Here is a 13,952-nt window from a genome sequence, read left to right as displayed (position 1 = left end):
TAAAGGAGTTATTTTCATTTGGACAATCACAAACAGACTTTTACTTATCAGAATATGCATAAAACATTGTGGTTAAGTCAAGCTCAATTAAGTCAAGTTGTGATTCTTAATTCTGCAGACTTTGCATAAGCAGGTTAAGTAAGGTTATTTCAAACCACTGCAAAAACTGTAGGCTAAGAGGAAGATTTATGCCCTTTACATTATTTAGAGCTGGTTTCAAAGTTTCACTTTAGACTTTGTCATAATAAAATTTTATGTCTAGCACTAATGTTATGACCTAAACATAGACAAAGGGTGTGATGTGTATTAGTATTATGAAAATTAGGCTATGAATTAAATATTAAACACACAATATATTTTTATAGATCTAGTCCATGTAGCTGTCTGAGATATTACATTTTTAACCATAAGAAGTAGTGTTGATTCTATGGATTAGGATCTCAATAGTCTTTATTCTCCTTGTGGAGTCAGATATGGCATCAGCTCAAACTCACACAGACATCATTGCTTGCACCAATTCCCAGATTGCACATAAACACCTACACAATATCATAAATATATTTTTCATCACAGATGTGGGCTGTGTTTAATCAAAGTTCACAGCTCAAGCACGCACATGTATGCACACACCCCTTCTTTTTTCTGTCTCAACCTGCGCAACTCACACACAGACACCTCTTTTTCCCCAAACGTAAATGCACACACCCATTTTAGTTGTCCAAAACCAGCTGTGCTGGAAAGCTTCTCGTCTTTGTGTGGGAACAGCTGGCTGTAGAGCCATAGTCACACACTGTGCGTTTTAGCCTGGCCTCTCACACATACACAACATCTCAAATGGCCCATTGTGCGCTAATAATGAGACTTGTGTATTGCTGTGCAGCTTAAATAGGATTCCATTTTGGCCTACGCAGTACTAACAGGGTGAAATCTGTGTCTGGAGTATAGCTTGCCTGTTGAGGCTGTTATTTTCTATAGAATCATTGCACATGATGCAGCTTCCACTGGCAGTGTTTCTTCAATATTTCGGTAGCATTTTAAATGGGTTGGCAGGGTTAACGCAGGTCAACAGAACCTTCCCCACAGCAGCTTGGCTGCCAAAAGACCTGCACTGTTTCCTCTCAAACAATGCTAGTACCTTTCCTGGTTGTCATAGAAATTTAGCTCTTCAGACTCTAGAGTGGATTTTCTGAGTCTGTAGTCACTAGGTGTTTACCGGACATTTTTAGAGGATGTTTTTTCTTTTGTGAAAAAAGTATATGATGGTTGTTTTGTAGGAATATTCTATAGTTACTTCATGTCTTTTGAAGCCATCTTAGCAATTTTATATTAACAGTACACTACCATTCAAAACCTTTGGTAAGAAGTCTCATATGCTCACCAAGCCTGCATTTTTGATAAAAAATACAGTAAAAACAGTAATATTGTAAAATATTGTTGCATTAGTCTTCTGATGGCAAAGTCATGGCCTAATGGTTAGAGAGTTTGACTCCTAACCCTAAGGTTGTGTCTCGGGCTGGCAATACCACGACCGAGGTGCCCATGACCAAGGCACCGAACCCCCAACTCCTCCCCGGGCGCCGCAGCATAAATGGCTGCCCACTGCTCCGGGTGTGTGTTCACTGCTGTGTGTGTTCACTGCTGTGTGTGTGCACTTTGGATGGGTTAAATGCAGAGCACGAATTCTGAGTATGGGTCACCATTTAAAAAGTAATGACCAGTCTTGAAGAAAAATATTAAATGACTAACCTTTAAGACTAGATTAAGCAGTTTATGCAACTGGCCCCTGGTCCCGGAGTGTACGCTAGACCATATGTCATACATTCTTGTAAGCTTAAGCCATGACTTGTTAGTATGACTTATCTTTTATGTAACTGGATAGCTTAGATTACGCAGAAGGAACTGGCTTTTGCCCTGCAGAAAACTGAATCATCAAAACTTTACTCAGTCATTGGTGTCCCTTTTTTGCCCTTTCCAACCCCATGTGGCTCATTCCCAAGCTTGTTTCTCTACATTTCCACCCGTATCGATGGGAAAGTCCAATACTGTCCTCATTGCCGGCTTGCACCACAAGAATGAAAGGAGGAGCGCTGGGATTGGGTGGAACAGATGGGGAAGGCGGGTGCATATTTGTGGTTGACTAATTGGAGGCTGACAGGCCTTGGTCAGTGAAATCCAGTGTGTCTGTGGGTGTGGTCAGTGATTTGGCCTTTTCAATTGGTGTTTTGCCTTTGGGTGTCACCATATTTTGTTTTTACTGTGAGAGAAAGTCAAAGTTCAGAAATACAGAAGAGTATGTTAATTACTGTTGTGTGAACTTCAGTGAAAAGCAAATTGGTAAAGTAGCTGAAGAATATAATACCATCCCTTTTCGCTTATTCAGTAATCTCCCTTAGTGTTAAAGGTAATGATAATTTCCTGTGTGTTTTCAGGCCTGTGGTTAACATAATGGGCCATTTTCTAGTGCTTCTTAGGTTCACATTGACGCACACATTTAAGCAGCTGTGAGCAATAGTGATCCAGGTCATATGTTTTAAACTGGTCAGCGTAGCCCAGAAGATTTCATTCTCCCGTCTCTTTAGCATTGCAGTTCAGGAGTCACAGCTGCTGCTGTCAATCAGGAGAGCTTCACACAGATCACTGCAGCCACATTTTTCATGACAGGAAATGACCTCAGAGCATTTGAGTCCTCTGAGAAGAGCAAATATTTTCTGAGAAGTAAATTTGGACTCATTAAAGACATTTAAAGGCAAAGTTCCTAATGATAAATGATACATCAGTGCTGCTAATTGCTAAAATTCGTCAAAAAGGTGAATTTTTTTTATCATGTTGCAACAGTATGAGCTCTGATTATCTGAGAATTGAGACCCTGTTTACTGACGTCATTGTGTATGATATGGGAGAGAAGTCAAAGTTTAAGATTAGCTTCAGCATGAGAAACAGAACAGGCAAAACAAACAAGCGGATAAGAGCATTATCCCAGAGAGAAATGTCCTGCAGGACATCGCTTGATGCCGTGAAACCCTCAGAGAGCATATTAACTTCACATTGTTATTTAGTAGGCTGCTTTAGCTCACAATGGCTAATGACAAAATGTTAGCAAAATTGCTTTTAAAAGTGGCAATTTGGTAATTGCTAATGGGCTTTTCACGCTACGCTTAACTCAGTCTTAACCTGCAGATTATGACCACTTTTAACCTCGAGTTAAGCAACATTTCACACCTGTAATGTAGAAAGAGGGTTAGCGCTGTTTTTAACCCTGGGATATAAAGCACAGTTAAGCTAAATGTAGAGGTTCTTGAAAACTAGGTATGTTCACATGGACTAATTGTCAGAATCAATCCAATCCAATTTCAGATTCGTGAAGTTCTGTTATGAACCATAAATGTGGCAGTTGATTGAAATTTCATGTGGCTTGAGCTCAGTTGATTGGATTGAGGTGTTTACATGAAGATATTTTAGTTCATTTAAGCCATCATTCAGATTATAAATGGATTATTTGGGTGTATGTAAATGTAGATACTGTGTAAATGCTTAGGGACCCAAAAATGAAATGAAGAAAAGTTGTTCCAAACCTGTACTTACTTTCTTCTGTGGATCACAAAAGAAGATATTTTTGATGTAAAATGTATCGATAATGTGAGTCAATGATGACAGAACTTTTATTTTTGAATCATTTGATACACTAACATGGATCAAATAACCTATTATGATGCTAACACGGGGTTGAAACGACTTTTAAATAAGTTCAATTTCAAGTGTGAAAGGTGTTTGTAAATATTTGGGCTGAAATGACTCAAGCTGCAAACATCAACTGGTGTGTTAATGTGATTTAGATCAAATCAGCAACTCATTATCTGGCTCCATGTGGCTGGTTCCCTTGTTTACGTTCTTTCATTTGACATTAGAGAGTCATTAGTTCACATTCATTATTTAAGGTGTTTTCAGGGGGAAAGACTTCAAATGTGTGCCCTATTCTCTAAAGACCGTAGTCATTTCCCATGACTCACGTCCCCTGACACTGAAAAAATGTGCTTCCGATATTCCTCCTGCAGTTGTATCACCACATTTAAATGTCTCGCATCCGCTGGAGGTTTTGAGTGCTTTGAGAACAAGACCAACATCATTGTGTAATTATTAATAATTGCTAAGTCCAAGTTTGCTTGTCTCACAGCAATAAACCAATCATTTTCCTGGTGGTCCTGTAGCTGTAGGGTTTCAGGGCTCTCTGAAGTGTGGTGGAAATTAACATTTTAACAGGCATTTTTCACTGTAATTACAGACTCATTATATTTTTTCATACTCTTTCTTGCGTCCTCTATCTTTCTGACGACTTGGGGAAGATTCCATCTCCCTCAATTATTCCCATCTGGGTTCATTTTCAACACTCACGCTTCATTACCGGGGAACAGAGCGCTGGCTGTACTCTCCTCCCTCCTCCTCTCATCGCTCCTCCCTCGCTCTTTCACACCCTCCGCTGCCAGCCCGCCACCCTCGCTCACACTCACACTCACACTCACACACACACACACACACACCAGCTGGCATGCTGCTCTGCCCTGGCACCTGTCAAAAGGGATGGTGGCACTTGGCAATGCTGCAAGTGTTTTTGAAGGGTCTTTGTGTCATGTGGTTGTGTATTTACTACATGCTAATTCCTGCAGCGCTAACTTAAGTGTTTATTTTCACTGCTGTTCAGAATGCTGTATACTGTTTAATAGCACTAACCTACAGTTTTATGTTTACTGTTTTTGAGAGAAGTGTCTTATCTTGTCTCACCAAGACCTTTATTTGATAAAAAAAGTAATATTTTGAAATGTTTTTATTATAAATTAAAATAACAGTTTAAATATATTTAAAATTGTAACTTATTCCTGTAATGGTAATTTTTAATCAAATGAATTTTCAGCAGCAATTTCTTTAGTCTTCAGTGTCACATATACCCTCTGTAAGCATTCCATCTCTGCTGTGAAACAAAAATCAGTTAATCAATAAAATCATAATTGTAGTCTCATCCCTTAAAACAACCCATATATATCTTTTCGGTAATGCTTGACAAGAAAAAATTGAAACAAACAACACATTTTTTTAAACCTTTTTTATGAATCAAAACTATTATGTCAATTAAAAAAAACAGATGCCCATAGGTCATGTATACACCAATAACTCGTACTGTGGCACAAGCTCAAATTTAATTCGACAATCTGAAATGGAGAAGTAATTTCCTGGTCTTATTTATAAATCAGTTGAAAATCTCCATTGCCACTGTCTGTTTTCAGTTTTGTTAAACAAATAGTTAAAAAGAAAAACAATGATGATGAGTATTGTTCTTTCTAGCCTGAATGGACTGAAAATTTGCATTTTTGAAGTGAGCTGGATTGTCGGTTTGTCTCATTTGCAAGCAAAGAGCAAATTACATTGTTTAAGAAATCGTATACAGCGAGCCCCAATATGCAGTGTGTCACTGTTTGCTATGCTGACTGTGTTTGGCTTGACGAAAAATTACATCATCTACATCACCTTTTTGTGTAACAGAATATTAGAATTACTACAGTTTTTGATATTACTGCTAGTAATATAAAACCATAAGAAACTAATATTGGATTTTCTTTACACAGTTTAACACCGGGTCCAAATCTGAGAACCAGCAATATGCAATTTCCACGCTAAGTGCAAAACTGAATCCACTCTATTCCTTGCAGAATTTTTTTTTCTTAAAATTTCTCAAACTTGTACGTCACATCAATTACAGATCATCTATCTCTTTCTCAAACACACTCTTTTCTCCAGCTGTGTGCTCTCTCACGCTGACAGTGTTTTGATGGCTGTTGGCAGTGAACTTCTCTGAACTGCTCTATACTTGGCTGTCTCTGTGTACAAGCAGGATAGTGGCTGTAATTCCCTGAGCTCTGTCTAGAGTCTGTTAAGAATCTTAAATGGTCATGACTGGCTTGTTGTGCTCAGCCTTCCACAGGAGTTTTTGCTTTTGGAGCACATCTAGTCCATCTTTTGACAGTATACAATCTGTTGCAGTGAGCTGTACAACAAATCATGTTTTCCATTGAAAGGAGAACCAAAAAGAGGTGCTGTCTTAATTGATGCCTGGTTATAATGAGGTTCTGAAATTTGCACACAAAAGAGGATTTTTGGGATGTTGCCATGGCAACAGGAGCCCCAGTGGATGGCAGAAGGGCAAAGCATATGAGGGTCTGAATCGTCACTTGAGAAAAAAAGTGACCAACATACTGTTTTTCAGTAGTTCAAGGTTATTACCTTGTTTCGTCAGAGATAACAAGGCATCTTTAATTTGAGAAACGAAATAAACCTTGATGGATGGAAGTACAATCAGTGCACATGTTGAATATTTTCAAACACTGAAAATACATCTGTCCCTCACAGCTTCATTTTTGCTTGTCAAATTTAATGTCATCTTATCAAGAACTATGGCTTAAACTGACTTCTGTTTCTCTATTTGAAGCTTTGTGCTGACTTGCTCTTTTCCGCCCTTTTCTCCTCCTCATTCATTTTCATGTAGACTTAAAGCTAAATCCCATTCCAGAGTTAATTTAAGTAGGTTATTCACCCATTGGAGATCCTCAGTCACACCTACCTCTGTCTTTCTTCTTTTCTCCCCCAGCTCTTTCTTTTGTTTTCTTCATCCTTGTTCTTATTTTCTGCCTGTGTTCATAATCCAGCCTCAGTCTGAGAAACTAGGACCCTTAAAAGATGCTCTGCCTCCCCTCAAATGCTAGAATTTGCACCACATCCTAAAAGTTTGCCCCTCTCTGTTCATGTATAAATGATTTCATGTCCTGCTCTCTGGTTGTTTGGGGGTAAACTGAAGTCAAGAGGTCAGAGCATCTCTTCTAGCTTGTTAACCCCCATGTTCAATTTTATACATCACTGCATTGAGACACAGCTAGCTGGAACAGTCCATTACGGAGCAGACGGTCATGTGACTGGGGTGTGACCTCTGTGCAGTTATGGGTGACATATGGGACACTTCTTCAGTGTGTTATTAGCGTACTTTGGACTTTTGGGCTTATTAGAGATTATTTATGCTTTAAGATATTTTAATTATCTCATCTAATACAAAAAGCAGAAGTAAAAAAACATGTTTGTCTTCATGTTAAGTTCCTCTAATGTCTTTCCTATTGAAGACTGCCTTGTTTGACTCCTCATAAATCATCTCAAGGCCCTGGAGACATGGCAGTTAACCTAAAATATTTATGTGGCATGTTTTATTTAATTTCATTTTATTGTATGAGGTCAATCCTCCATGTCTAGTTGAGTAAAATTTTTAGGCCTTATCCTGGGAATAAGCCTGACTTTAGCCTTTGTTTTTTTTGTTTTTGTTTTTTCAGGACAGCGACATCCAGAAGAAGATTGACTATGAGATCCGGATGCGTGAGGGTGCTTGTAAACTGCTGGCCGCATGTTCTCAGAGGGACCAGGCGCTGGAGGCCTCCAAGAGTCTCCTCACCTGCAACGCCCGCATCATGGCCTACATGTCAGAGCTGCAGCGCATGAAGGAGGCACAAGTCATGCAACGGGTCGCACGCAGGTCAGCGGTCACTTTTGATTCATTTACTCACAGTATAGGGTGAGTAATTAATGACAGAATTTTCATTTTTGGGTGAACTAACCCTTTAAATGTTAATTGGAGGCAAATACAAATAGGCTGTCCATTTAGTCACATTGACATGTGACACAAAACAAATAAACATAAAACTAAAGATAGAAGATAGAAACTTTTAAAGGGATAGTTCACCCAAAAATGAAAATTCTGTCATTAATTACTCACCCTCATGCCGTTCCAAACTCTTAAGACCTTCGTCCATCTTTGGAACACAAATCAAATTTAATTTTTGGGTGAACTATCCCTTTAAATGGTGAAGAGTGTAATGTATTCAAAAAATATTTTTTGTATTCCAGTTTACCATGAAGAGACAATTATACTCAGGGCCTTTTAAGTAAAAGAACTTGTACTGTCATCTTGAACCTATGTATAGTACATTTGCTTTATTTATTTAAGCTCAAAACCAGACACAACAACATTGGTTCAACCAATATTTTACATTTGGGGTAGGACTATCTATTTGTCTGACCATTGCCAGACAGTATTATTTATAACTGAATAATTTTACACATTGTGCTTTGTATCTTATTTTTTTGTGTTCAGGTCTTTTGATGCAGGTCCAATGGATGACCGTTCTCCATGTAAAGGCAAAGTAGCCATTTCAGGTATGTTCACAGAAAAGAATTCAGGCAGTAATGATTAATTTATGTAATGAAAAAAATATATACAGTACTGTTCAAAATGTCGGGGTCTATAAGAGTTTTAAAGAACTATCACATCAGAAGTGCCATAGTAATTATTGTTACAAAAGATTTCTATGAAGTTTAAATAAATGCTGTTTTTCTGAACTTTTTATCCATCAAGGAATCCTGATAAAAATGTATTACAGTTTCCACAAAAATATTAAGCAGCACATGTTTTCGACATAGATAATAAGAAGAAATGTTTCTTGAGCACCAAATCATCATATTAGAATTATTTCTAAAGGATCGTGTGATAATAAAGACTGGAGTTATAGCTGCAGAAAATTCAGCGTTGCCATCACAAGAATAAATTGCATTTTAAAACCATGTTAAAATATAAAACAGTTATCCTAAATTGTAATAATCTTTCACAATATAACTGGTTTTACTATATTTTTGGTCAAATAAATACAGCTCTGGTAAGCATGAGACATCCTTAAAAAACAATAAAAATATTGCTGACCCCAAACTTTTGAATGGTATACATAAATATATATGAAGTCATTCTCTTATTTTGAGTCTGTGTATTGTGCGTAAATCATGCATACCAGTCTGTTTATATGGGTGTCTGAGCACTAAATCACACCCCTGCTGTTTTATATATCAGCGCCTGTGTCTCAGTCTTCTAGGGGCTTCTTTTACGAGCCGTCCTCCCCTCCCTACTGTCTGGATCTTTTAGAGTAGCCAACCCCCCTCTAAACACCTAGTGCTATTAACTCCTAGTTCAAACTCCACAACTGCACTCATGGCAATCTGTGTTTGAGACCCACAGTGAGGGGCCAAGAGGGCTGATTCTCAGTAAATGCTGTAATTATGACATCATTATGAAGAGGTTGTGGAGGACCTTATACCACTACTTCAGAATCACATGCATACTAATGTAAACCACACTCATATGCAGCCACACAGATGGAATCAACACAGTATTCTGTGTAATTCTGTGCAGTGATGGAATTAGCAAAAAAATTTAATAAACCAACAAACATGGTGGGGAATTCATAGAATTTTATCTATGACCAGCATTCCTGTTTTGCAGAAATACACTGTGCTTTCTTCAGCTGCATGTTCTGTGTGGGATTCCTGCTCATGCACCCATCATTCCACTTAAATGCATCAAGACTGTTTATTATGTAGTTCATCCCATGCACGTACAATTTAATGTCCCCACATGCAGCCTCCATTTTTTTTTTTTTTTTTTTTTTTTGCTGTCCATCATCTGCAGTCAGTACCATATTAATTGTTCCCTAACAACCTCTTCCTATTAATTTAATGATGTTCTGTCATTATTAACAAGCCTGGTTACACAGACCTTGACAGAGGAGTTCATCCAGGTGGGCTGAAGTGATGAATGTGGTCTTGATGTTGTGGGTGGGCCAGTATGATAATGGTTTATACTGGTGATTTATACTGGCAGGTAGCATGGCATAAAATATCAGATGAGTTGTGAACGTATTTTTGTTTTGATTGACATGGAGTGACAGCCGGCATTTGTTGCTTGCAGCTGTGAGTGACACTGAGTGTGTGTGTGTGTGTGTGTGTTATAACCTTGTGTTTCGCTCTGACCTCCAATTCCTCTCTTTTGCAGATCTGCGGATACCTCTAATGTGGAAAGACACAGAGTATTTTAAGAATAAAGGAGGTAACATCTGTTTTTCCTCTTAACTCTGATATGCAGGTTAAATAACAGTGCAGGCTGTTTAGAATATATTTGATCTTAATAACCCTTGGTATAGCACGCACACAGAAAATATTGCTCAGATACATTGTGCATTCAGTATATTCATTACCGCCATAACGAAAAACACATTTATTTATGAAGCATTCAGGGCCAGCAAAGCCCTCTGGGTAAACAGAATATCATTACTGGCGCTGGAAACCTTTTTCCAGACAACAGTGACTAATGTAGTTTTGCCTAAGGTGCTTAGAACAGCTGATAGAGGTGACATTATGTTGATGAATGTGACACAGGAACCCACATTGCATTCTCTCATGGGAAAGCTTTTATCTGTGCTTTATCCCGTTAATGGCAACATATATATTTTAATAGAAATCGAAATGATTAGGGCAAAAACATTTAAAACTGTCACAATTATTCATGTTCTACAATTTGTACAAGGAAAAAATACACGGATACTAATGTTGCCCTGAGCAGGAAAAAGCAGGACAGCACACACACAGGTGCACAGGTGTAAATGTTTCCTGAATGAACAGAGCTGCTCTGGGGGATTTTATAGGCACTCGGCCAAATATGCAGCTACACTGGTGAAGACATGACAGCAGGTGTGACTTCGGAGTAGAAATCATGTAAATGTCTTTCTTTATTTTTCAGAGCTGCATCGGTGCGCTGTGTTCTGTCTGCTTCAGTTGGGTGGAGAGATCTTTGACACAGACATGGTGATGGTGGACAGGACGCTGACAGATATCTGCTTTGACAACACAATTGTCTTGTAAGTGTGCCTGTTTATTTTGTCAGTTTAACTGTTTCTGGACATTTATCCCATACAAATACAGTGTTTAATCTGGGTGTGACTTCCAAAACAGCTATAGTTGGTTTGTATCAAAGTATATAAATTGTACACTTTTAAAATATGGATGGATAGATAGATAGATAGATAGATAGATAGATAGATAGATAGATAGATAGATAGATACATTATACTTAAATTTAAATAAACTTTAATATACTTAATAATATATATTGATATTAAATGTATGTAGTAATACAAAGGGCTTCATTCACGCTGTGTTTCCTGTGTGTAGTAATGAGGCCAGTCCAGGGTTCGAGCTGCGGGTGGAGCTGTATAGCTGTTGTTCAGAGGAGGACTACTCAGCAGGCAGCACACCGCGGAAGCTGGCCAGCAAGCTGAGCTCATCTCTGGGAAGGTCAGCAGGAAAGAAAATGAGGGCGGCCTTGGAGCCCGGAGCCTGCAGCACCACTAGCAATGGAGGGGGAGCGACAATCCTGCTGCCCGTGCCCTCTGTACCGTAAGTGTACACATAAACACACTGCTGCTACGGGAATCTAAAGGATTCCTGTGAACTTATGTTCAATGATGTGAATACAATACTGTTGTATATAATTATGTTCAATGATGTGAATACAGCATACAATACTGTTTAAAAGTCTGGGGTCAGTAAGATTTTTTTAAATGCCTTTAAAAGTCTCTTATTCTCACCAGGACTGCATTTATTGGATCAAAAATACAGTAAAAACAGAAATATTGTGAAAATATATTTATAATATGTTTGCTGTTTTAAAATATAATTTATTTCTGTGAAAAGCCATTAATCCAGTCTTTAGTGTCACATGAACCTTCAGAAATCATTCTAATAAGCTGATTTGTTTCTAAAGAAATGTTACTTATTATTATCAATGCCACTTTTGATCAATTTAATGCATCCTTGCTGAATAAAAGTATTAATTTCTTAAAAAAAAAAAAGTTACTAACCCCAAACTGAACACTTTGTAATGGATTTTCAATTATTTATATTCACTTGTCTCAACAATTCCTTCTAATTATTATTTTTTTTGTTGCAGGGCTTTTTTAAGCAAATACTATTATTGTATATTGTAAATTCATTCACAATTAATTTGATTACTTTATTAGTTTAACATTAATTTATATTTGTATTTATTTGTATTTGATTGACAGTCATAGTTCAAATATGTTTGCATATTGCTTTCTCTCATTGTGTTCTATGTGTTTATAGGGGCCCCAAATATCATCTTTTGGCTCACACAACCCTCAATCTCTCTCACGTCCAGGATAGCTTCCGCACACATGACCTCACCATCACAGGAAATGGTGAGCTGCCAAACCTTTTTTAAAACTCAACTTTTTGTACCCAGGAACATCTTTATTTAGAAAACATGTCAAAGTACTGTGCAAAAATAGGTAATTTGATATAATAATTTTGATACTTTACTTTTTTTATTTTTTTTATTAAAGTAACAAAGTGAGATGCTTTGTCTGATAAACAGTTTGTAACATCCAAGTTCTGTCAACAAATGCCTTCTGGGATTTTAATTAAAGCACATTATTTTTATGACGTGCTAGTTTTCTTCACGTTGCAGGTAATTAATTACAGACAGGCCTTCTGTCAGATTTATTGTGTTAGGGTCATGCTCATAAACTTCTCTGGATGGCCAGTCATGGTGTGTGAAGGGCCAATAAGAGGCGCTTATAGCCATCTTTATGTGTGAAGAGTTACTCCAGACATTCTTATGGCCTAAGTGTGGGCTGGGCTCTCGCAGATGATAGTTTACTTTGTTGTAAAATATGTACTAAAAATATAGGGTGCAAAACATGATGTCATTTGAAAAACTTGTTTACTTGGGTTTTAAAATACAGTTTCTAACTTTGTAATTTGAGCATTCTTTTATCTTTCTCTCAGTGGTTACTGTCTCTTTGTCTCTCTGTAGAGGAGTGTTCGTACTGGCTGCCTCTGTATGGTGGTGTATGTTGTCGTCTGGCCGCTCAACCTCACTGTATGACACAACAGATGATGAGTGGCTGTCTGAGGGTAAAGGTGTGTTGGAAACACATGCACTCACTCACCTCAATATCATATTTCTCCATTTCAGTTTTCTTTGGCTAATGTTCTCCTTCCTTTCTCTCGCTTGGAGGTGAGCCACAAGGATGGACAAATGTCTACGGTGTTTTAAAAGGAACAAATCTCTTCTGTTATCATCAAAAAGAGGACATGGAGGCCAATGTGGAGCCGGTCTTGACTATTGGGATTAACAAAGTAAGTTCTGTGCTATTCTGGAAATTTCAAGCGTGCTCATTTATGCACATGATATCAGGGTCATTTTCTGCTTTTGGAGATATCATGAGATATTTTTCTTTGTGAACATCATGAAAGCACTCTTTCAAATGGATTGTCTCTTTTTAGTCGGAACGTTTCTCATTGTGTCAGTAGCTATGAAAAGATGTTTTGTTTGCCATGCACTGGGTCTGGATCTTTCAGTGCCCTTAGAGAGATGTCTGTCATGTGCACAAAGAGCTTGTTTTAACATCTGAGAGCTGCACTGTGAGTCTGCACATTCCTCAGCTCTCAGGTGACTGCTTGGCACTACACTTACTTTACTTGTGCTCTGCTGCCACCTTCTGGTTAGAACTGAGATTGCTATTTAATTCTGCAAAATATGTGCAAAAGCTTTCGCTACAGGTATTGCTATTGTATACTATGATTGTGAATTCAAACAAGAATTTAATGCATAACTGTGTAGCTCAAATGTTTTAAAGGACAAATTGAAAGTGAAAAACTAACATTTTACACTATATCCTTTTAATAGAATTTAGAATTTAGAATAGTAAAATGTGTCCAACCAGTCTTCATTCTGAAGTAAACTCTGTCAGTCTGTACATTATTCTGCTTATTATATGGATCCAAACCACATAAATAAATGTAATTAAATTTGAGCTTAAATTATTTTACATTGTTAGAACAAATAGACAATAGACTCATTTACATTTATATTTAGTCATTTAGCAGACGCTTTTATCCAAAGCTGCTTACAAATGAGGACAATGGAAGCAATCAAAATCAACAAAAGAGCAATGATATACAAGTGCTAGAACAAGTCTCAGTTAGCTTAATGCAGTACACATTATATAATAAATAAAAAG

General features: G+C 37.6%; 1 protein-coding gene across 4 annotated transcripts in view; it reads left to right on the top strand.

The window, feature by feature from the left end:
• Window positions 1-13,952, top strand: part of LOC109053927 (rhotekin-like) — a 63,240-nt gene that overhangs the window by 41,915 nt on the left and 7,373 nt on the right. For all 4 annotated transcript variants that reach the window (XM_042724563.1, XM_042724564.1, XM_042724565.1 and 1 more), the window contains exons 2-9: window positions 7,362-7,561; window positions 8,180-8,241; window positions 9,905-9,958; window positions 10,649-10,766; window positions 11,080-11,304; window positions 12,031-12,125; window positions 12,743-12,848; window positions 12,939-13,068. In XM_042724563.1, coding sequence (XP_042580497.1) covers window positions 7,362-7,561; window positions 8,180-8,241; window positions 9,905-9,958; window positions 10,649-10,766; window positions 11,080-11,304; window positions 12,031-12,125; window positions 12,743-12,848; window positions 12,939-13,068 — 990 coding nt within the window. The remainder of the gene's footprint in view (window positions 1-7,361; window positions 7,562-8,179; window positions 8,242-9,904; window positions 9,959-10,648; window positions 10,767-11,079; window positions 11,305-12,030; window positions 12,126-12,742; window positions 12,849-12,938; window positions 13,069-13,952) is intronic.

The sequence above is a fragment of the Cyprinus carpio genome, chromosome B5, assembly GCF_018340385.1.
Source record: "Cyprinus carpio isolate SPL01 chromosome B5, ASM1834038v1, whole genome shotgun sequence".
Classification (NCBI taxonomy): Eukaryota; Metazoa; Chordata; class Actinopteri; order Cypriniformes; family Cyprinidae; genus Cyprinus; species Cyprinus carpio.
The sequence above is the reverse complement of the archived record's forward strand: the minus strand, read 5'-3'. Positions and strand labels throughout refer to the sequence as shown.